Source organism: Lolium rigidum, chromosome 6 (genome assembly GCF_022539505.1).
Source record: "Lolium rigidum isolate FL_2022 chromosome 6, APGP_CSIRO_Lrig_0.1, whole genome shotgun sequence".
In the NCBI taxonomy this organism is placed as follows: domain Eukaryota; kingdom Viridiplantae; phylum Streptophyta; class Magnoliopsida; order Poales; family Poaceae; genus Lolium; species Lolium rigidum.
Genome location: NC_061513.1, coordinates 151872220 through 151896316, shown reverse-complemented (window position 1 = coordinate 151896316; position 24097 = coordinate 151872220). Strand labels below are relative to the sequence as shown.

The window sequence follows — 24097 nt, the reverse complement described above, 5'->3', positions numbered from 1 at the left end:
GCAAACCTGTTGAACCATGACAGGCACCCCGTGCTCGCGTCGTAGTCCCTGCCGACGGCGCTCCGGAAGCGGCGCAGGTAGAGCGGCGCGCAACCGAAGGGCAGGTTCCCGGGCACCATGAACGCCCTGGCGCCCATCCCGATCAGCTCCTCCACCGTCGCCGCCAGCTTGTCGACGACGGCAGGCACGAAGGCGCGCACCTTGTCGCGCGGGATGCCCTTGGAGAAGGCGAAGTTGTAGTCGTTGCCCCCGATCTCCCCGAGCGCCACCAGCGCGTCGCTCAGCACGTTGACGCCGGCTAGGAAATGCAGCAGCACTCTTTCAAGCTAGGCGCGCGGTGGGCTTAAACTTGGTAATGGTGATATATATGTAATAGGCGTGCTTACTGTTCTGCGAGAGCTGCTGCATGTGTGCCCTGAACCAGATCATCTGCGTGTCGAGCGAGAAGGGGGTGATGTCCATCCCCTTGCCGGCGAAGAAGGACCCGTTGTTCGCCGTCGCCGAGATGATGGCGAAGTTGGCGCCGTGCTGGAAGTCCGCCGGGGCCGTGCCCTCCTGGATGGCCGTCACATTCGCCAGCCCAAACTCTTGCGCTGCAACACCCCAAATAAACACCAAGCAAGACTTGACTGTTACTTCCTCCGATCCATACTAAATGTCTAAGTTTTAATTTAAATTTCAACTAAAACCGCTCCGACACTTACTACATTGTACTGACCATACATAGATAAGCTAAGGAAAGTGTGTAATAATCGTTCCAAGAACATTCGGTTCAGTGGGTTTCTATCGGGAACGCCTAGGTAAGCGACGTACGGGTCCATGTATACACCGCATCTTGCAAGTTGCAACATAAGTACATGCCATGGGTCAATGGCAGCATCTTCGATCCTGTATTTCATACAGGGGAATGATCTTGACACAGAATGTTCAGAAGGCCATGCAAGATCGATCTGGTACTTGTTAGTTACTGTACACATATTAATTAGTCGCCCAACGTACACAGTTTAGGCAGAAAAAAGATTTTAAAACAATTTTCAAGATTAATATTCATATTTGGTTTCATGGAATCTGACGGATAATGATGTAATGATATATCTTACTCTGAAGATTGCACTAGCTACGGTATATGGTACGACGAATATCCCCGGATATCCATATTCGAAAATTATTTAAAATTTATACTATGGTTTTTATCCAAAAACTTCTGCAGTGCAGCAGCGGATAAATAAAGGCCAAGCAAGACTCTATCCTTAGTTCTTTTACATCTGCATTGTCACTTCTGCTCTGGTGCTCCTCCCCTGGAAAAATTCTAGGCACATCAAACACAACAACGGTGGAGATCTTCCCATATCCGTTCGTAAGCGGGGGCACGATCGTCATTTTATTGTAGATCCACCGTTCTTACAACCATGTATAGGCATGTATGACCCGCGTTGTGTTGTAGCTCATTATTGTACAACCTGGGGAGTACTTAGACGGATGAGATCGTAACTGGTCACGTGACCTCTTTTTTTCTTCTTACGTGAGGTACACACACCGTATCAATATAGACGGGTATACATGAGCTGGATATAGGTTTCGGGGTTATACATGAGTTGGACACATACCCATCACATGAAAAAAAACCAAATATAATTCTTCAACTTCGTCTGAGGGGAGCACCAGAGCAGGGCTCCTGCAGTGTGAACCATATACTCGAAAAGTTAAGACAGGTGCGTAATTGTTCGATGAACATTAACTTGGTTTGCGAGTGCCCTTTTGATCGAGAACGTCTAGGTAAGCGACGGGTCCATATCAGTGGCGCAGCTTCAGAGATATATTCTTCGGCGGGCCAAGATGCAGCAGTGCGAAGTTTTCTGCCAGGTTGCCGCATACATGCATGAGATAGGTCAATGGCAGCATCTTCGATTCTGTAGGATGATCTTGACACCAAACGTCGAGAAGGGCAAGATCTGGTACTTCTACCTACTGTCTATGTACACAACTTAATTATTGGCCAACGTATACAGTTCAGCGTCAAGATCATTGGAAGATGCTCACACATAAGCCGTGTACGTGTACTCCCCTTTTCGAAAAATACCAGGCTCAAGAGCACAAAGCGAGTACTTTACTAGCTTCCATTAAGTAACAACAGAACTAGATCTAAATTTCGCTGATAGAATTCCACTACCAATTAATGGATAGTTGCCTATGCTTGTTACTCAAATTTGTTTTATGAGTGTTTTTTCTATTATTTTGATGGAAATTCCATAATTCCGGAGTTATTTGGTAGACCTAAACATCCCAAGTCCCTGCCATGACCAATAACAAATCTTCCCTCTTCTTCGTTGTGGCGTAATAGGGCATTGTCTATGGGTTGATGGCAGATGTTGGCCCATCCGAAGTGTCTATGGAGGTAGCGATTTTTATTTCTAGTTGGGGAGATCAACTGAAGGCAACTTAGGCTGGCTTATGTTGGTGATTATTTGAGTGCTGGTGGTGGACGTTGATGATGGACACCATCACGGCTTTGCGTTGTTGTGACATTGTACGGATGTGGAAGTCATTTTTCCTCATTGTTGGTCATGTGTGAATGTGGTTCTAATAAAAGAAATACACGCCTTTTGGAAGATCGATGTGTTTTGTACAGATTTGTGGAGGTAACATAAAGTGGCAACAATGTGGCAATGGGTGATTTTCAACTTGATTGATGATCAGGTCCTTCTTGGTCTAACCTCAAAGATGACATCGTGTTGTGGTGATGTCTAACTAGTTCGATGCAATGATCTTTATATGAGTTGGCATACATCTTGAAGTTTATCTTGGATCCCCATTCCCGCTCTTTGGGGTGGAAACCTTGGTGATGACGATGTGAGTTGCATCCCTGATGGATACATTGCTATGAGAGTATGAGACTTCCCTTTCATCAGATCTTCATTATCTGATTCTTGTTCATTCTCATCTTGTCGATCTTTGAGGGCGAGGGTGCCAATTGTGGCATCGGTATTTTAAGGTTGATATTAGCAACATATTTCTTTTTTGAATTTTGTGCATATTAGATTGGTCTTTTGAAATACTTTTTTGCTCTTGTAACTTCTTCAATAAACTTATAGTTGTGTGGATCCTTGCTTGATGTACTGGCTTAGAGTAAAGTTTTCAATTTCTTAGGATAGTAGATCTTTCATTACCTAAAGGGAAAAGGACATGAAAGACAAATATTAGAATGGTAAATGGCTAGCACTATGGTCAAAATATATGATTGACGATGGGATACATGTCATGCTCTCCATTTTGAGATTAGCTTTCAATACCAAAATGGCCTGGTCCGTGAACTATAGTCAAAACACATATACAATGATGTGATGGTTCACCATCGATTGGAGCCTACTCAAAAAAAGAATTAAAAGTGGGGTTCGACAAGAAAACAAGGCAAGTAAAAAATATGTTTTTTTTCATACAAAATCAAGAAACAATTAGAGGCAAAAGAAACACTCAAGAATAATATACTAAAAAGGAACATGGACCATAATATACATTAAAAACAGAATCATTCTCGTAAAAAATAGGAACATGAAATACACAATCTCTTAGGAATAATCATTAAAATACACCAAATATGATTTTACTTCTTCATTAGTGTTCATAATAATAAATTGTGAGTTCCCTTATTTTACTAGTATACTTTTAGATGTGTTTTCTCATTCATAATAATTTATAGTTCAAAAATTCCTTGATATTTTGAGATGCCATAGAATACCTATTTTTTGGACTCCATTTTGTTATGCATTTCCTATTTTGTTTTCTTCCATTTTTAATTAGTTCTTGTATGTGTTTCTCATGTTGTTAATATTCAAGTATTTAATTACTTAGTTTTTTCCTATATTTCTACTAGCTTGCTAGATAATCTAACTGATATACTGAAAGTTGGCAATAAATTTATATTATTTGAAGTTTAAGATAAATAGAGAACCAATTTATGATTGTGTATCTACATGGGAGGTTGAATTTGTAGCCCGACATGGATCAAACTACAGATTCATGCTATATATGTCATTTAAGTGTATTTGTTTTTCATTGGGAGGTAACATTTTATTTATAGCGAGAAGCAAGTGATAACTCTACCAAGACTGAAAATCCACGACTCAAGTATATAATACTAGATGGCATATGAATATATTCTGTGATCGTAGTGTGCAACTAGATGTAACAGGTGTTTCTGAAGCAAAAATTAAGTTCAGAGTTTCGCATAACCACGAAACAGAGATGCTAAACAGATGGGTGAAGAGAAAATGCAGACGCGAGCAGCTTGCTTAAGTAAGCTTTACCGATGGCAGTGTACAACTAGATGTAACTGGTGTTTCTCAACCAAAAAGTAAGTAAGCTTACCGATGAAGTCGATGACGAGGCGGCCGTCACTCGCCCGTCCGGTGGGGCGGCCAAAGAACGTCGTCCCATACGGCGGCTCGCCGTACGGGCTTGGGTTCTTCTTCGCCGCGAGGCGTACATAGTTGCCGGTGTCAGTGAGGGAGTCGCCGAAGCTGAAGATGCGCGAGTAGCAGCCGAGCGCCGAGCTGGCGGCGCTCCCAAGGCCCAGGAGAGCGTACGACACGGCGAGCGCCAGCCAGAAATGGCCGCCTACGAGCCACATGTGATGGGAGAGGAGTATATGCCAGTCGTGAGCGTGGCCGAAGAAGCAGAGAGGGTGATGGGAAGAAGAGGAGCGAACTAAAAGGCCAATAGGCAGCGGGTGTTTCTTGTTGAGCATTTTTGGGGAGCTCGAGATGCCATTATGAAGGCATCCGCGCAGGGATGGAATGGATGGATGCCAGGTTGCCGTCGAGGGATTGCAACTTTGCAAGGAGCCAAGGACAGGATCAAGAAGAAGTAGACAGCACTATATGCCTATGGGTACCACCATAAATACAGGCATATATTCTTGTGAAACGCCGAACTAACCGATTAACTGACACTGCCTACTGCCTTCTCGTGAGCAAGAACAAACAAATTGGTACAATGCCAATCACCTTTTTTTTTTCTTTTACCTCACCATGTCGACAAGCATGCATGGCCATTGGCCATTGGTCGTGAGCGAAACAGAAGGTGTACCGCTGACAGTATGAGCGTCCAGATAGCGCGATGCAGATCGGTTGTCCATTTGAGGTTGATTGTCTGTGGACTATAGCTCCTCCCTCGGTCTCTCTATCTTGTTTCTTTGCATGTAGAAGTTCACAAAAATGGTGGGCCGGGTAGCCCAGGTCCAGGAATGTGTGGGTCTTAACGAAATTGGCAGGACGTTCGCTTACTGTCATGTTGTTCGTTTCCCTCACTGGAACGGCATGTGCGGAGTCGTTTTCAGCTCAAGGCTAGATTCCCTCCGGTTAAGCAAAAGCTTGTGTAGTTCATGGAAGTTTAGCTGGAGCTCGAGCTGTGAGCCCAATACTGCCACGAAGAAGGTTTCCAAAGGACAATATGCTAACAGACTGGCAGGCTAAATCGATCATGGAACATGGCGAAAATGACGAAATTTTACAGTTGGAGAGAAAGGACAGACTCAGAGAATTGATGCCGCGGCGACATTGCTGGCCGTTGGTGGTCACCTCGCGGAAAAGCCAGCGGCGCCGGTGCTCTCATCTCTCCTCTCTGCCTCTGGCGTGAGAGCAGAGCAAACGGGCCAGCGATCAAGTACAGATATCACAGCATGATGCGCGGAAAAACAGTCTAGTCTCACGATTCTACCTTGGGATCCTCAAAAAAGGTTGTTCAAAATCGAAACATTTATCTTCATCATTGGCCAATATATGCGATCAAGTACTTACTCTATATATACCCCCGCAAAGAAAGGTGCTTACTCTATATTGCCACATTACTAAGCATAATGATTCCTGTCACCCAGCCAGCTGCAATGGACGGTCTCGCATGGTTCTCAAGGATGAGCTCAATGTCCAGCATACAGCTTGCTCAAAACTCAGGAAAGATGGCCCAGTGAGGGCGGGGTTTCAGCTTGCTGCCAACGAACCCAAGCCGGCAATGTCAGGGGACGAAATTTTTCTTGGTGATTTTCGCAAACTCAACTCCGGTCAGCTGCAAACACAACAGGTGACATGGTGCGACCACTCTCCATGTCTGCGCAAATACTGCGTTCATGCTCTAAGCGTTCTCCATGGTGCTGCGACGTGCAGGTCGGTGATTTGCTGCGACCAAATGGGTGCTTGTTGTGTGGGTGCGTTTAAAATGCTACAACTTAGTTTTTCATGATTTTGATGATGTAAGTGCTACTGCGATATTGCAAACATACACAAAATATATTGTGCGGGGCAGCGGGGGTTTCATATTCCAAGCATCGGACCCCTCGTGATAAGTTACATTGGATGGCCCACAAGAGCTAATCTGATTTTCTTCCACCCTACCATCACCCTGTTACTAATGTCTAGAATACATTGATTTTTTTCCGTTGCATACAAAGTTTCTGCACCGCATATCATGGAAATACAAAAGACCAAATCTGTAGCATCAAAAATAAGAAAAACATGTTTTTGAACTATGTAGTTGATGCTCATATGGCAGAGGGCTCACGCTTTCAGAAAAGGCCTTACACTAGCACAACAGATTGGGTGTAACAACTTCATAGTCCAACCTGAGCGTGCTCAGGTGATGGACACGAAGATGCAAGAGGGGTTTTCCGGTGGCAGCTCTTTATGATGACTGATATTATGGAGTAACTTTGGTGAAGTTTCAGTTGAGTACTGTAACGGAAGCCAATGCGGCTGCTGGTAGCACAGTAGCACATGAGCTAGCAAGGAATGCTTTTATTTCACTTTCTTTAGGTATTGGGGTCAATGTGCGCCTAGTTTAATTTTGAATGCTCTTCTAAACGATGTAACTATGTTTTGAGATCAACAAAGGCACAAAGGTAGCGGAATGGCATTTTCTTTAAAGTATCAAGAAAACAAACATCAAGTTGTCACGATCCGCAAGGTAGCAACAGAGAAACCATGGCATGGAGTGGCAGAAGATGGTCTTTCCCGGACTCCTACAAGCTGTCGTCACCGTCGTCGTAGTCAGGCTCATGGTCCTCCAAGACCCACCTCCCTTTGGGTCCTTTCACCATGTTCTTGTTGTGGTGCACCTTCCAGCCCACTGGCACGGGGTACTCGTCGATGAGGCAGTCGTTGAACTTGTTCACGAGGGCGATGTCCCGGTCGATCACGAGCTTGAACTCGCCGTGGTCCCCCTGCCACCCGGCGATGCCATGCAGGTGGCACTCGAGGTCGTGCGACTGCGACTCGTTGCCGTGGGGCTTGAGGAACGGTGAGCGGCGCGTGTCGATCAGCATCTCCACGCCGATGTCGGCGTAGCCCACGGGCGGGTAGAACGGGATGCGGTCAGGCCGGTTCCGGACGCGGAGCATCCGGAGGTCCGGGAGGCGGTGGAAGATGTCACGGAAGTCGCGGTCGCCCGTGCGCGGGCTGCCGAAGACGACGGCCGTGATCGGGGTCGGGCTCCTGGCCGCCGACCACAGGGCGGGTTTGTTATAGGAGTTGGCGGCGATGTCAACGGCGTTGAGGGTGGCCAGGGTGGCGCCCAGGCTGTGCCCAACGACAGTGATGCTGGTGTCCTCATCCTTATATTTGTCCATTAGCCTTGCGATCTCTGTCAATACCTGTTCGGCCAAGAGCTTGTTTAGTAACTTGTGCAGTTTACATTTCCAATTACACATGTATACAATAAATTCGTAAGATTTGTCCAATGAAACAAAAATTCCCACAGGACCATCGATCACTTGTCAACCACGCTGATTCCTGCAAACTACTTTGCCAGACATATTGTATCTCGCTGTTGCCTCTCTCGGTCATCTATTGCTTTAAGCATTGATATTGGTACCTCTACTGCAGTACCGATGTTGCACTACCACGAGTTCCCTTCCACGACAGTCAACACCATCTCACCTTCAGCCTCAATCACTTATCACAGGTGTCACCAGGGCGTGTCAGGACGTCGATCTTTTGCGATCTTCCTTAGGCGTCTGTCCTCGGCCTATCTATCTACATGATGTAGTGGTACTGCCCTTTGCCTACCACTCTACCGGTCTATCACATTAGCAGCCACAAGTCGCAATACCTGCCTTTAAGCTTAACACCACCTCAACTTCAATCTGCTGTCGCCCTGAACTGTCGGATTCACTACAGTGCTTCCAACCGTAAGAGGCTAATCATCAATTGTTGCTCTGACCAAACATTGATGATGCAATCTACACAATTCCAGCTTTCGGATCAAGCTAGCAATAAACCGTGTGGTGCTTGACCGAGACTGTATCGCTTGAGTGTATTGTTTGTTTTAACAGAGGCAAAGGACTTCGCCTCATCTCATTAATGATTAATTGTGGAGAAGAGTTTAAGGTGTTAAAACACACTCGTAGGCTACAACAGAGAAATGGACTACCCTAGCCGTATTAGAGAGCTCAAATCTTTGGCGCCCCGGTAACCAGTTCAGGGCTTCTTTGGATTATAGGATTTTTTTTTTCAACACGTACACACGTAGACGTTTACATATACGTACATACACTCACCGCTATGAACGTACGCATGCACACCCTACCCCTACGAGCACCTCCGAGAGACTGCGTCCAAGAAACTCCGATGGGTCTTGAGATTGACGAAGTCACCACAGCCGCCTCGATGTACATGTCGACGGGAACGTCGCCACCCACTGAATAATATTCCGTTTTTTTATGAGACACCAAAGTGTCAAACATGGGGTTTGAACTCTGGTGGGCTGGGGGTGCCACTGCCCTCCTAACCACTCAACCACTGGTTGTTTCTCTTGGATTATAGGATCTTGAAATGTAGAATTAGGAAAATCAGTGGATTGAGATGTCTTATTTATTCCTATAGGACTTTAAAAACACAAAAATTGCGTGTTAGGTGTCCAGAAATTTTAAATGAAGACTGAGCTATATGTAGGCCCTAATTAAAAAAAAGTTTTAGAAAAAAATCTGAACAAATGTAGCTAATGATGTATGCTACAAACGTGCAAAATCACAGTACAAACCATTTTGCATGTTATGCTACGCAAAAAAAGACATATGCATGGATCTGAATATATAGTATATAGTCCACATTTTAAAATTTTATAATTTCTCGGATTTTCTCATTTTTGTATCGTAGAATACAAAGAGTTTCACATTTAAAAAAATCGCGCTTGTATTACACATCATGATTTTTAGTTTCAGTATATTTTTAAACTTTAAATGTAATTTTAATTTTTTGTAAAACAAAAGGCTACATATAGTCTGGCTTCCATTTATCCCGTCTAGGGATAGTGCACGAGAAATAAATACACGTATGTCGGAGGGCTGAGGAGAGAGTGTGTGCGAAAGTGATTGGGATTTTCAAAAGAAAATTAAAATAGGGTTTGAGCGTTGAGAATCCTATAGAATGGGATGTACAAGAATTGGATTCCATAGGAATTTGGTGACCCCGAACCTATAATCCAAAGGGCTTCGATAGTAGAACAAATTCCCCAGTATCCAAATCATTCAAAATTCCTATGAAAACCCACAATCTAAAGAGACCCTTAATAACCTTGTGTTTAATTTTGGCGACAATGTAGCTGGAGTGTATTAGAAAAACAAAAAAAAAACGGAGTCTGAGCTACATATGGCTTTATTCTTAAACACTTAAAATTCATATTTTTAAAGTTTTAAAAATTCTAAAACAAAATCCTAGAGGTATCCAAATATTGGAGATAGAGCTTAGCTGTAAATATAAAATAAAGTTGCGAGTAAAATTTTATCAAGGATACATCATGGATATAGACGTATCGGTATGATAGAAGGAGAGGCCAATAAGCCGAGATACAACACGCTTATGGCACAGACGCCAAAGAAATACAACTCCACGCTACCTCGAAGAAAGGAAGCACGCAGACGACCTCAAAGGAGGTGAGTAGAATGTAATATAGGAAATAGATATGTGATGGGGAACAAGACGTAGAAGCGAGCAGAAGCTTCAGTTCCCCACTCTCTGTCCCCCGTTGCTATCAGCTATGTCTAGACATTATGCGAGTTGCTTGTGAATCAATTGCTAGCCACTCTTCATGGTATCAGAGCAGGACGATCCCTACACGCCTATACGCCTTTTCATGATACCACCATGCCCTACACGCCTCAGCAGAATGGCATGGTGAAGCGAGGGAACTAGGTCATCATCGAGATGGCCAGATGCTTGCTCAAGGCAATGGCGGTGATGGGCCTGTCCTAGGGAGAAGCGGTGAAAACCGCTGTCTACCTCCTGAACCGCGCACCATCAACAGCGTCACCCCATACGAGGTCTGGCACAACAAGAAATCCAATGTCCACCACTTGCGCATATTCGGGTGCGTCGCGCACGTGAAGAAGCTCGGTCCAGGGCTGCACAAGCTCTCCGATCGATCTATGCCAGGGACCTTCGTTGGGCACGAGGAAGGAACAAAGGCTTATCGCGTCTTCAATCCAGAGATGAAGTGCAGGTTTGTGACACGTGATGTCACGTTCGAGCGTAGGTGAACATGGACTTGGAAAGCTGGTGGTGAGGGCAGCGACCTCAGATTGCCATCGACATTCACCGTGGAATACTCCGTGGGTGAGGAAGAGTTGCCGCTGCCTACCGTAGCAAATCAAGACGAAGATTCTGTCGCGGTAGAGAAAAGCTCAAGATTGGCCGCCACAGCAGGATCTGCCGTAGATGCTTCCACTCCAATGCCAGGGCCTCGCCCGAGTCTGCAAATTGGAGACTATCAGCCACGGATTCAACTTCGTCATCCGCGCCACAAATCAAGTTGGCCATGCCGTTGTTGCACGACGAGAACCTTGACACCGGTTGCGAAGAACCACACCAATACCGGCACCTCGACAACCTCTACGACACACTTCGCATTCAGGGGGAGCTTGGGCTAATTGCATCTGACGGCATTGGAAGAACCAGCTTGACGTGATGCAATGGCGACCGAGCTGAAGTCCATCATGGATGTCTTCGCTCCCTCATGGTCACCAAGCATTTTGCATGAAGTGGGTCTTTAAGGTGAAGAGAGATCCAGCCGGAAACTTTGTCAATACAAGGCGAGGCTAGTGGCGAAGGGATATACACAATGATAGGGTGTAGACTGCGAGAAGTGTTTGTGCATGTCACCCGCATGGACTCCATACGCTTTCTGCTTGCCCTCACCGCGCACGGGAAATGGCAGTTGCACCATATGGACGTAAAATCCGCGTTCCTCAGTGGAGGCCTCACCAAGGAAGTGTATGTGCAACAACCTCTAGGTTTTGTTGCCTAGAAAGATGGTGGCGCAGTTCTTAGGTTGCGCAAGGCCATGTACGTACTCCGTCAAGCTCCACGAGCGGGGAACGTGAAGTTGGATGCCATGCTGATAACCCTCGGGGTCACACAATGTTCCTCGGAGCACGGTGCGTATTGGCGAGGGGAATCATCGAACCCCCTTCTGGTGGGAGTTTATGCCGACAACCATGTGATCACCGGTGCCAGCTCGATTGACATCGGCTCATTAAAGGCCAACATGAAATACACGTTCGAGATGAGCAATCCAGGACAACTGAGTTACTACTAGGGCATCAAGGTGCAACAAGAGTGTGAGATCACGCTGTCACAATCAGCGTATGCGCTCAAGATCCTGGAGCGGGCCGGACTAAAGGGTTGTAACCCCTTCCACACAACAATGGAGCATCGACTTCAGCCGAAGAAGAACGATGGATGAGCGATCTCGACGCCACCAGGCACAGGAGCATCATTGGGAGTCTTCGATATTTGGTAAGCACATGTCCCGATATCGCTCGATCGTGCCATGGGCGTCGTGAGCCAGCACATGGAGGCACCCGACAAGGATGATTGGGCAGCAGTCAAGCAAATCCCGCGCTATGTGCAATTTACTATAGACTATGGTGCCGATATGTTAGAGTAGGAGATGCCCGACTGACCGGCTTCAGCGACAGTGATCACTCCGGTGACATCAACGACAAAAGTACCTCTTGTTGGGGCATCGCACAAGGAAAAACCACCTCCTACTAAGCATGTGTGAAATACAAGATAAACTTCGAGGATAACTTCAACCAATAGATGCAGCGGAAAAAACAAACACAAGCACATGCACAAGTGACACAAGGATCTATGTGGAAAACCTTCTCAACTTGAGGAGGGAAAAACCACAGGTGTGGATCAACCGGCCCACGCAAGCTTCACTATGAGCAACCTGTGTACAGAGTCTTCTCTAGAACATCTAGAGATTACAACACACTTCACCTTGTTGCCTACCGACAACAACAACAACAACCACAAGAGCCAATATACAAAAAAGCAGAGATATCGGTAATCAGAAAACTTCTCTCTTAAACCGCAGATCCAGTCAGCACCAAACTTGGCAGACAAGCAGACATATGGCTTCCTAACATACTGACCAAAAATCAGATCAATCGGACACCGATTGCCTGCCCAAACTGTTCGTCTCCCAAAACTACTCTGAGTTGAAACTACAGCAGTCCGTACTAACTTCACCGCTCTAAAATATGATTCTCCCCTGACCCAAATCTCAAACCAGCTATACAGATCAAAGTACTCAGAGTAAGGAACAAGCTCACCGAGTTTGGAGCCGGTCCAAGAACCTTTGAGCATGCAAACACCTGTTTGAAGACAGACCGGTCAGATCTCAGAAATCTGGACATAGATCACCTCTCCTTCTTCTTCAACTTCATGTACCATTGTCTTGGTGCTTGTTTCAGGCCGTAGATACTTTTCTTCAGCTTGCACACATAGTCTTCTTTCCCTTTAACAAGAAACCCCTCAGGCTGCTCCATGTAGATTTCTTCCTCCAACTCTCCATGTAGGAAAGTTGTCTTCACATCCATTTGCTCAACCTCCAAGTTGAGACTTTTTGCCATGCCAAGGATCATTCTAATAGATGTCATCTTCACCACCGGAGAAAATATTTCATCAAAGTTAATACCTTTTCTTTGGCTGAATCCTTTCACAACTAGCCTGGCCTTGTACCTTGGATGTGACGTGTGCTCTTCTTGCTTGATTCTGTAGACCCACTTGCTCTTTAGAACTTTCTTGCCCTTAGGAAACTTCACCAGCTCATAAGTATGATTTGTATGCAAGAACCCATCTCTTCTTTCATAGCCTTACTCCACTCGTTGTTCTCATTTTTCATTGCCTCTGAAAAGCACCCTGGTTCCGAACCATTAGACAATAACACCACGTATTGATCTGATACGTACCTAGTGGAAGGAGCACGTCCTCTGCTAGACCGTCTGAGTGGATTTGGTGGTGGACTATCTGGTGCTGGTGCTTCCTGCTGATCATGATCATTTTCTTTAGCATTATCATAATCTTGCTGCTAGGGAGCATCTTCACCACCTACACCACTATGTGCATCATCTTGCACATCTTCTGCATCATCACATTTTCTTGCTGAGCTGGATCTGCAACACTGGGGTCAGAATCATTTTTGGCTTGCTGCTGTCTTTGAGGAGGAACACCCACCGGAATTGACTCCGGAACTTTCTCCTTCGTCTGCACAATATCCTCTATTGTTTGGTCTTCAACAAACACAACATCACGGCTTCTCACAACCTTTCTTGATATTGGATCATACAACTTGTAGCCGAATTGATCACCTCCATAGCCAAGAAAAATGCATTGTCTTGTCTTTGAATCAAGCTTTGACCTTTCATCTTGAGGGATATGAACAAAGGCCTTACACCCAAAAACCTTCACATGCTCATATGAGATTTCCTTGTCATAAAAGACCCTATTTGCAACATCTCTTGCAAGGGGATAACTTGGTGAGAGATTGATAAGATAAACTGCAGTCGACAAAGCTTCAGCCCAATAATGTTTCAGCAGATTTGCACTTGACAACAAGCATCTAACTCTCTCCACAATTGTCATGTTCATCCTCTCAGCAAGACCATTCAGTTGTTGTGTCTTTAGAGGAGTAAATTGGTGCCTAATTCCATGCTCCTTGCAATAGGCATCAAATGGGCGAGTATACTCTCCCCCATTATCAGTGTGAATGCACTTGATCTTCATCTCAGTTTCTCTCTCAACTGAGACTTGGAATTTCTTGAATACACTTAGTACTTGATGTTTGGCCTTCAATACATAGACCAAAACCTTCCTGGAAAATTCATCAATAAATGTGACAAACTACTTTGCTCCACCCATTGACCTCACCGACATTTCACAAACGTCGAAATCTACCAAGTCCAACACCTCGGGCTTCTTGTGAGGAGGTTGACTCTTGAATGCAACTCGGTGTTGCTTCCCTGTTAGACAATATGAACATTTCTTGATGTGAATGCCTTTCACACCTTTTAACAAATTTTTCTTCACTAGCACTGTCATTCCCTTCTCACTCATGTGCCCTAGTCTCTTGTGCCACAAAGTACAAGCATCTTCTTTTTGCAACGCATTCACACAAGCAGCGGAAATCTTAGCATGAACATGATACAAAATTAAAACCATGTTACCTTTAGCAAACAACCAGATTTCATTTGGTGAGCTTGTACTGTGCATTTCCAAATTTCCTCAAGTACACATCTCCATCAAGAAATCCCACCGAGACAATGTTGAGTCGTAGGGCCTCAACATGCCTCACCGACTTGAGGACTAGTGTGTCGTGCCATTTTCAGTCTCCGAGTGCACACCTCATCTTCCATTGATTTGTGCTATATCATTGTTTCCCATCTTCACAACACCAAAATCACCCGATGTATAGTTTTGAAGAACTCTCTACGAGATGTAACATGTATGGTAGCACCGTTGTCCGGTATCCAAGTCATCTCATCATCGTCTGCAAGGTTGATGGTATCATCGAAACTACAATGATCATGTCCTCAACAGTGGAACCACTCGCTGCCATCGTGTTCTTCATGCATGAGAGACATGATCTCCTCTACTGCGAGTAATTCTTCCCTCACTGTCACTATCATTGTCATTTTGTCCATGAACTTTCTTCCTTTTCCCTTTCTTTTTATCCTTCTTCCATTGTTCACGTTGCCACTTGATGTGACCCTTCTCATGGCAGTGACGGCACATAGAATCAGCATACTTTCCTTTTGATTTGCTTCTACTTCTTCCTTCACTCTTACTCGGACCTCTACTCTTGCTTCTCCCCCGTGACTGAGTCACCAACACCTCTGAGTGTGAGCAAGAACTGTCCTTATCAGTAATTTTTCTAGACTTTCATTTAGTACCTTGGTCTTCACAAGGTTCCAAGTGACAATGCCATTAGGTGCTGAATTGCACACGGTGACCTTAAAGGTCTCCCAAGTGTCCGGTAATGAGCCAAGTAGTAGCAAGACTCTCATTTCATCTTCAAATGTGATTCCCATTGAAGATGGCTAATTTATAATGCCCTGAAATTCATTCACATGATCTAAAATTGGAGTGCCCTCTTTGTACCTCAAACGCATCAATTTCTTGATCAAGAACATCTTGTTGGTACCTTCTTTGCGAGCATACAACTCCTCCAATTTCTACCACAAGTTGCGTGCATGTGTCTCATCAATGATATGGTTCAAAACATTGTCATCCACCCATTATCGAATGAACCCACAAACTTGTAGATGAAGTACCTCCCACTGATCTTCCTTCATATCCTCGGGCATCGCAGTGGAGAACACCGGCTTCCAGTATTCCTTTACATATATCAAATCCTTCATCTTGTTCTTCCAAGATTGATAATTAATACCATTCAAAGATATCATTATGTTGGTATTCACTTCCATCTTTCACACAAGCAATTGCACTCAGCCCAAAACAAACCTTGCTCTGAAACTTGAGTACAAACTGAACCTCGGCTCTGGTACCACTTAGTTGGGGCAACTGTAAGGGTATATTGCCCCTATGTGTGGTTTTGGTAATTAATGACAACCCCTATGGACTAATGTTTTCATTGATTTTATATGAAGGAATATTCCATATGTACTACTTGTATTCCATGTGTTGGATTCAAGTATTGATGCCATGTAGATAAAGATACACCTTGTGTATTGGCATCAAGATCATTGATTTAAAGATATATATGTGATATGATCAAGATGAAGAAATGAAGATGGAGTTCTTATGTGGAACTCAATATTAGCCATGCTCTATCTTATGTGATAAGCAATGGATGATCAAGATCTTGAGAGCTTGATTCCAAGTGAAGAATTCTTTATATACACCTCAAGATATTATGATAGAGTATGAGAAGATACAAGGTTGAGTTGGGCAAGTTCAAGATGAGCATCTCAAGTGGATCACATGCTTGAAGCTTGCCGTCCATTTGGTGATAATGGACATGTGAAGATGTGCATCAATGAAGCCTTCCCATCATAGTGTATGGGGGAGCATTTGTGAGTCTTCACGATAGGCATTCTAGCTTGAGTGGAGCTTGAAGTGCTATCATCAAGATCAAGCGGGATGCGCAAGGCAAAGGTATGGCCTTGCTAGGTTTTCCTTTTACCGGTCTCAAGGTGGTTGTTGGGAGACCGGATTATAGGATAGATAGCCGCACTATCAAGAGGGGCTTTCGGTTGGGTAACTTGATCACATCGTCTTAGGGAGTTCAATCATTTGCATACTTTGCATATCCCTATTGCTTCTTGGTGTTTCTCTATGAGAGGTTCTTGAGCTTGTTGCTAGCTTTACAACAAGCCCAAGTTCATCGAAAACGGAATCCGCATGCATCTTCTATTGCGTTTTCGAGTTTGGACGTCTTCACCGTTTCTTGACGGTGGGAGACTCCCTCTCTAAAAACATCTAAAAATATCCTGTGAGGAGTCTCCATATTTCCAACAAAATTGGTTTCATGTCAATCGGGGTCCGGACACAAAAGTTATCACAGTTTTTGTATAACATGTTTTACCTGCTTGCCCGGTTTCTCACCCGGCGTGACCGGCCATCCCATCGGCCGGCCCGGTTCAAACCGGCCCGTGGACTGGTGCCAACCGGACCATGTACTGTAAGACACAGAAGTGCCCCGGTCATGGCCCGGTCACAGGCCGGGTTTGGACCGGCCGAGTCCAGCCCCTCGTCCGGTCTGACCGGGCGATGGACCGGCCTTCCCGGCGCAGATTCTGCGCGACAAAGACCCGCCCCGGTCACGACCTGGCGCCTGGTCCGGTTTGGACCAGCTGGTCCGGTATGTGGCCCGGTCTGACCGGCCCCTGGACCGGACGGCCCGGCCCCAGGCCCGGTTGACCGGCCTCCTCGACGGTTGACTCAGCCCAACTTTTCCCCAACGGTTATATTTGCTCTTGGGCTATAAATAGCCCTTCTTCCACCTTGGGCTGGTTCAGTTCTTCTGTTCTCTCTCCTCCATTGTTGCCTTTGAAGAACTTGCTCTCTCTCTTGTCTCTCCCCATGATTGTTGCTCATTCTTGAGGGATCTAAGAGAGGAGATCTAGATCTACACATCCACCAATCCATTTCTCCTCTAAGTGAGGGGAACTCTTGGGATCTAGATCTTAGAGTCTTTTATTGACTTTCCCCATTGTTCTTCCTCTCCAATCTCATCTTAGCATTTGTTGCTTGGGTGGGATTTGAGAGTGAAGGATTTGAACACCTCTAGTGTTCTTGCTTTGCATCATTGCATAGTGTTGAGCTCTCCACCATGATTAGTTCGAGTGAGAGACCGTGAGCTTGTTACTCTTGGAGGGAGACCTCCTAGTTGGATTGGCGGTTGGTGCTCCGGTGATCTCTTTAAGAAGATTGTGAAGAGGCCCGGGCTTCTCCTTCGTGGAGCTTGTGAAGTGGTTGTGGAGCTTGCCATCTCCGGAGCGGAGGAAAAGCTAACCATAAGGAAAGTGACATTATCCTTCGTGGGTGTGGTTCGAAGAATAGGGTGAGCCTTCGTGGCGCGGGGAATCCTTCGTGGGACCTCCACTCCTCCAAACGTGACGTACCTTGTTGCAAAGAAAGTGAACACGGGAATACATCCCCGTCTCCGCGTGCCTCGGTTATTTCTATACCCGAGCTGTCTTTCCTTGTGATAGTCATCGTGCTTGAAGTACATATATCTTGCTATCACTTGTGCTACATATATCTTGTGCCTATCTTGCTTAGCTCTAGTTGCTATTGTTACACTTAGTTGAGCTTAGCATATTTAGGGTTTGTGCTTGTAAACTAAACGTTAGTTTAATTCCGCATTCTTACAAGACAAATCCGCAAGAGTTTTTAATTGCCTATTCACACACCCCCCCCCCCCCTCTAGGCGACATCTCGATCTTTCAGCAACACACAAGGAAAAACCACCTCCTACTATGTCTGTGTGAAATACAAGATAAACTTCGAGGATAGCTTCAACCAATAGATGAAGCGGAAAAAATAAACACAAGCACACGCACAAGTGACACAAGGATTTACGTGGAAAACCTCCTCAACTTGAGGGAAAAACCACGGGTGTGAACTAACCGGTCCACGCAAGCTTCACTATGAACCTAGGTACATAGTCTTCTTTAGAACATCTAAAAATTACAACACACTTAACCTTGTTTCCCACTGGCAACAACAACAGCAACCACAAGAGGCAAGATACAACAAAGCAGAGATATCACAGATTATGTCCTCTTCGGTAATGAACAAAATGCTCTTAAACTACAGATCCAATCAGCACCAAACTTGGTAGACAAACAGAGATATGAGTTCCCAACATACTGACCAAAAGTCAGCTCAATCGTACACCATTTTCCTGCCCAAACTGTTCGTCTCCTAAAACTACTCTGTGTTGAAACTGCAGCAGTCCGTACTGGCTTCACCGCTTTCAAATCTGATTCTCCTCTGACCCAAATCTCAAACCAGCTATCCAGATCGAAGTTCTCAGAGCAAGGAACAAGCTCACCGAGATTGGAGCCGATCCAAGACTTTTTAAGCCTCCAAACACCAACTTGAAGATAGACCGGTCAGATCTTAGAGATATAAAAAGAGATCACATCTCCTTCTTCTTTCTCTCTTCTCACTTGGTTGTGATGTTTTAGTGTGTTCTCTCACCCTCTCACAGTAGCCGCCATGTTCTGGCTTGCTCTTACTCTTTCAGTTACAGCCACCAATGGTGGCTAGGGTTTTCTTCTTATCTACCTCTCAAAGAGGCAGCATAACCGTTAGAGGCGAACATCGATCAACGGTTGATACGTGTTGGACTTTTCCGTTAGGTTGCCAACACACCTCCATGTGGAGAGACATGGCCCAACACCTATGGCGTCGTTTTTTCCTCAACTCCAGCCCCGTTTACTGGTCATCACAGAGGAGGGAGTGGTGGCTGTCTCATCCTTTGAAGCTGAGTACGTCGCAGCAGCGGCCGGAGCAAGCCAATTAGTATGGCTGAACCGCCTCATAGGTGAACTGACGGGCGAGGAGCAGCCAAGTTCATCATGGGCGAAGCAAGCACATTGACACCAAGTTTCACTACACTCGTGAGCGAATTGAAGCTGGGGAGATGGACGTTGTCACGTGGGCACTGAAGAACAAGTTGCTGATATCCTAACGAAAGCTCTGAGGCGAACCAAGTTCATCGAGCTGCGCCAGAAGATTGTAGTTCAGAAGATCGTCACCGAGCAGCAAGTTTGAGGGGAAGAAATGTTGTTCAAACCTTCCGCCACTGCAAACATCAAATAAACTTGGAGCTGTAGCTATCATTGGCCGTTAAAAACACACGGTGCTAGTAGAGATTCAGAGAGCTAGGACTTAGCCGTTTTACATCTTTTAGGTATTTTCTAGCATGGACTAGGTGACCGTGGATGCGTTCTGTGCGTGTTCACCATAGTTTTAGGATCATTGTGCGCATACTACGGTTGTGGGATGGAAATTTCCACGACGATCATTGATTGTAAAGCAGTAAGTTGTTCACTGCGCCAAAACTCTGCCTCGCGTGCATTTTTAAAACGTTGACCAACGGGAAATGATCCCTCCCTTGGCTATACGTTGTTAAGTAGGATGAGACTCTCCCGGCGGATGGACGTTAGGATGATAACCCGGTTTAAAGTTCGCCTCTCCCTACGAAATTACCGCGAGATGGAGATTCAAACCCAGGTGGGCTGGCTGCGCACTCGCTTGCCTTGCCACTGAGCTAGAACTCAGTTCTCACGTGCATTTTTCAGTTTCTTCAGAGTGAAATTAGAGAGCGGGCGAGATCGACAACTACATGAATCAATAGTTGAAAAGCAACTATAGACACATTCGTGTTTAGGTTGATAGCCATTTCAGCAAGAAAGAAATTGCAACGAAAGTTTGCAGATTCGAATCAGTGAATTGAGATTGTGAATGTGAGAATAAAACAAGTACTACGAGTCTACAACATGCTGATAAATACTACGAGTCTCTCTACCATAAAGATTGAGCAACAAAATTGTAATTATCTCTACTAATAAGTTACGGATCGGTGGTGTTGGTAGGTCAAAATAACCGGAACAAATTTTCGTCCGTCAAAAAAACCAGGGATTACGGATGAAATATGCCAAGGTAACCCGTGGAGGAAATACCAATCCTGTCTGGGCAGGACTCCAATTCCCTTTCATCCTGATAATGCCTGGACTGCCAACGAGCCACGATTGATCTTCCTTTTTAGCTCCTATCCCAGGACGTCAACGTATTGGGCAAGACAACGCCGTCGGTTTTTATCGCCAGAAAGACGAATATCTCTGAATTACTCTAGGCGGCACTAAAACATAGAGTTCGGCATGAATACAATGTCGCTCGCCTAGCACAGTTGCTTGCCGTACGTCATCCATCCTCGTCCCTCCATAGCTTCCATAAAAGTCTGCACGGGTGCACACTCCTATCTCCTCACTGCACGGACGGGCACCCTCCAGTGCTCCACTCGCCTCGCCGCCATAGACCATGGCCGCTTCTGCTCGATATTTCTTCATTGAGAATCCGATTGAGACGAGTTCATGCCGACGTACCTGCAAGCCAACCTGCCTACGCGCGGAGGAAGTCTGCCGCCGTTGAGGCAACAGGAGCTTCCGTGGATGTGCGCGTAGGCAACTGGAGATTCCGTGGACGTAGTGTCGTGGCCGCCACAGAGCCGAAGCCATCGATGATGCCACGGAGCCGGAGCGGCCGCAATGTAGGCCATGTCCAAACCTGAGCCTGAAATTTTCATGTCCTACATGATGTCTTCCCTAGATTTTATAGCAGATTAGAGAGATGGGTTGATCCGCCTGCCGCTTGTCCTAGAGAAAACTGATCCATGTTACGAACTTGATCGAAGGAGAATTTTCAGCTAGACCGGTAGAGAGGCCGGTGACCTTCTCTACAAGGTTGGGAATGTGAACAGCGTCTTCTATGCATCTGATTCTACGCCTTTAGGAACGAACAAGTTTGCAACCGAACTTAATTGAACTACTATAATTTTCCGAACTGAACTGAATCAACTGATGAAATGTAAGTTCAAGTTTGGTCTGCTTCCGGAGTGCATTAAAACGGAAGAGGAAAACTAGCTGGAGGTCTACATATTTGAATGTTGTCCCTAGATGAATTTGATAGAGGATTGGTTGATAGGTGTATGTTGTTGTCGGATAAATATTTGGTTCACATTAATTTAATCATATTGTGATGTCTAAGCCAGCGTACATATTTAAAAAACAATGAAATTAAATTTAATTGGCTTAGATTTGTCTAGATTCGCACCCTAAAACACGTCTAGATGGATGTGTTTCTAGACAAATTTGGGGCAAATAATTGGAACGGATTGAAATGTTTTTTTATATCAAAAAGAAACCATGTTGATAGTGCATGCTCATATTATTATTACAAGGTATGGTAAATATGCAAGCACAACGCGGATTCATCATCTAATTTTTTCAAATTTAAGTTATATATTATTTTTTTGCTGCAACGCGCGGGCATAGTGCTAGTATTATATGTAATTAGTATTGTTGGATTCGTATTGAAAAGCACTTTCTGATGATGCTAATTTCATACAAACAATGTTTATATATTTAAAATAACTTTTGGTTAAATAAAAAGCACGAAAAACGAGGATACCTTATTCCTCTAAATGAAATCGGAGGTAGTAGTACAGTAGTTGTTTGGATCACAGAAGTGACTGAGCCTCACGAAAGAAGGAGAGCACACGTACGTACCTGCATCCTGGCGCTCTGCTTGCTGAGCTCCGAGCTATGGTCCGACGAGGTGTACAGCGACAGGTACCCGCGGTGCACGGACGGGTCGGACCCGTCGGCGCCTTCCGGGCCGAGGATCCCGGCCGCCGAGGCGAAGGCGAGCTTCATATCGGCCACCCACTCCAGGGCCCGCTGCGTGCCTCGCCACGCCACGACGATGTCCCGACGGCCGAGCGCGGCGGCGCCCTCGTCCGTGGCCACGGCGACGTAGCCCATCCAGTTGCATTCCCTCTCGCGCCCGTCCCGGCACAGCGGCCGGAGCAGCACCTTGCCGTGCACGTCGGCGCTGGCCGTGGCGTAGATGTAGCGGGTCACCTGGTACCATTCCGGGTGGGACACCTCCACGCGCCGGAGGAGGTCGGCGCGCCGGTACCGGCACATGCCGGCGTTCGGGGAGCGGCGCTCGGCGATGAAGGCCTCGTACGTGGCCATGATCATCTCGCCGTAGGTGATGAGGAGGCGCCGGAGGTCGACGTCGAGCGGGTCGAGCAGGCCGTCCCAGCGGTCGCTGCCGTGCAGCTCCCGCCACCGGCCGGACATGTCGCCGGAGAACATCGCCAGCGTGCGGGAGGGCGTACCGGCCTTTGTGATCGGCCTGACCTTTGGTCTTGTTCAGCTGGGCTGTGCCTCCGTCGTGCCAACCTGTTCGTTTTCGTTCTGACAAAGTTAGGTTGACCTCGCACACAAGTGGAGTTGTTATCTTCTGCAGAGACTGACAACTGGACCTGATTTGGTATACATCCTGTTAATGGATCTTGTCAGTTTTCTTGTTCGTTCGTGTGATTTTAGGTTAGTCTCTTTTGATGTATGAATATCATTATTGATGATTGTTACTACTCTAGTGTGTTAGTTCTTTGGAGCATTAGCCGACGACTTCGCGTATGTCTACTATAACAAGGTCTACTACTACAAGTTTTGTCCGGCTTTGTTGATGAAGGGGCGAAGACAACGGCGCGCCTTCGACGTGTGCTAGTATTTATAATCGTCGCTAGTGGTCTATGAATCTATTTGTATTTTTAATTACTTTTAGATATCTTTGTGCTGTTGTTGATAACTATTTATAGATTGGTGAAATTTTCGTAAAAAAATGGTATGACTAGATTGGCCTTTTTTTTCTGGAAAACTATAATTGCGATTTAAAACATTGGCATCTGAAATTTTACCGTGTGAACAGCTGAGAAAACAATGCTAACACTTCCAGCGAGGGCATGCAAATATTATTTGTGGTATTTCAGGAATGATAGTTTTTCTTCCAACCTTCTAACAACACCCTTTCCCCTGCCCTTTTCAAGATAACAACTTTTTCGAGTGCTTTCTAAAAAAAGGACTTTTCCAAAAGCCAGAACTATTCTGGATCTACTAGAACATGAAGCTTGAAGGAAAGGGAAGCAATGAGCTATAATTTGAAGCGAAGAATCAAGGACATCATTACCTTTGAAATGGAGCCCTCACTGGCGCCTACAATTGGAGGAGAAGACACGGGTGGCCTGTCAAAGTGACCACACCGGCGGCGGCATCTCGGCTGGTGGAGGCGAGGGTCACCGGTTATCCATTGATTGTGTGCGCCGCGTGATGGTATGAGATCAACGGAGGGAGAGAAAGATGATAGGGCAGAGATGGGGACTAGGGAAGGGGAAGGAAACTTGACCTGGGAGGGGAATTTATTGGGTCATTAAGAAACAAATCTCAGCATATCCTAGTGATTATTTTTATTTTAAAAAATTGGTCTTAGTGGGTTTGGTGGCACTTTTTTTTTACAGGTTTGGTGGATCTTAATTTGCGGTCACTTTGGCGATGCACTATGGAACAGAGCTGGCATGTCCATTGTTTTCTTTCAATAAGATAGAACGCGGTGCAGGTTTTTCTATCTTTTCCCAGGATTGCATACAAACAAACACTAGGACTACGGATTTTGCCAAATATGTAGTGGATTTTTTCTTGTAATTTCCTTCATTATCAACGCAG

The 24097-nt window shown here is 45.5% G+C and overlaps 2 protein-coding genes across 2 annotated transcripts in view; both read right to left on the bottom strand.

Moving 5' to 3' along the window:
* The window catches only part of LOC124667743 (GDSL esterase/lipase At1g28600-like), a 35180-nt gene extending 30403 nt beyond the window's left edge, over positions 1–4777 (bottom strand). Inside the window, exons 1-3 of the mRNA XM_047204997.1 lie at positions 4366–4777; positions 387–593; positions 7–298 (exon numbers count right to left, since the gene is read on the bottom strand). Coding sequence (XP_047060953.1) covers positions 7–298; positions 387–593; positions 4366–4744 — 878 coding nt within the window. The 5' untranslated portion in view covers positions 4745–4777. The remainder of the gene's footprint in view (positions 1–6; positions 299–386; positions 594–4365) is intronic.
* A 2172-nt stretch (positions 4778–6949) lies between these two features.
* LOC124663427 (phospholipase A1-II 2-like) lies at positions 6950–23649 on the bottom strand. Its single transcript, XM_047201127.1, is given in 4 exon segments — positions 6950–7639; positions 22094–22702; positions 22704–22857; positions 23633–23649. Coding segments are annotated over 4 exon segments (1410 nt in total). The 3' UTR covers positions 6950–7009.
* Positions 23650–24097: the final 448 nt, after the last annotated feature.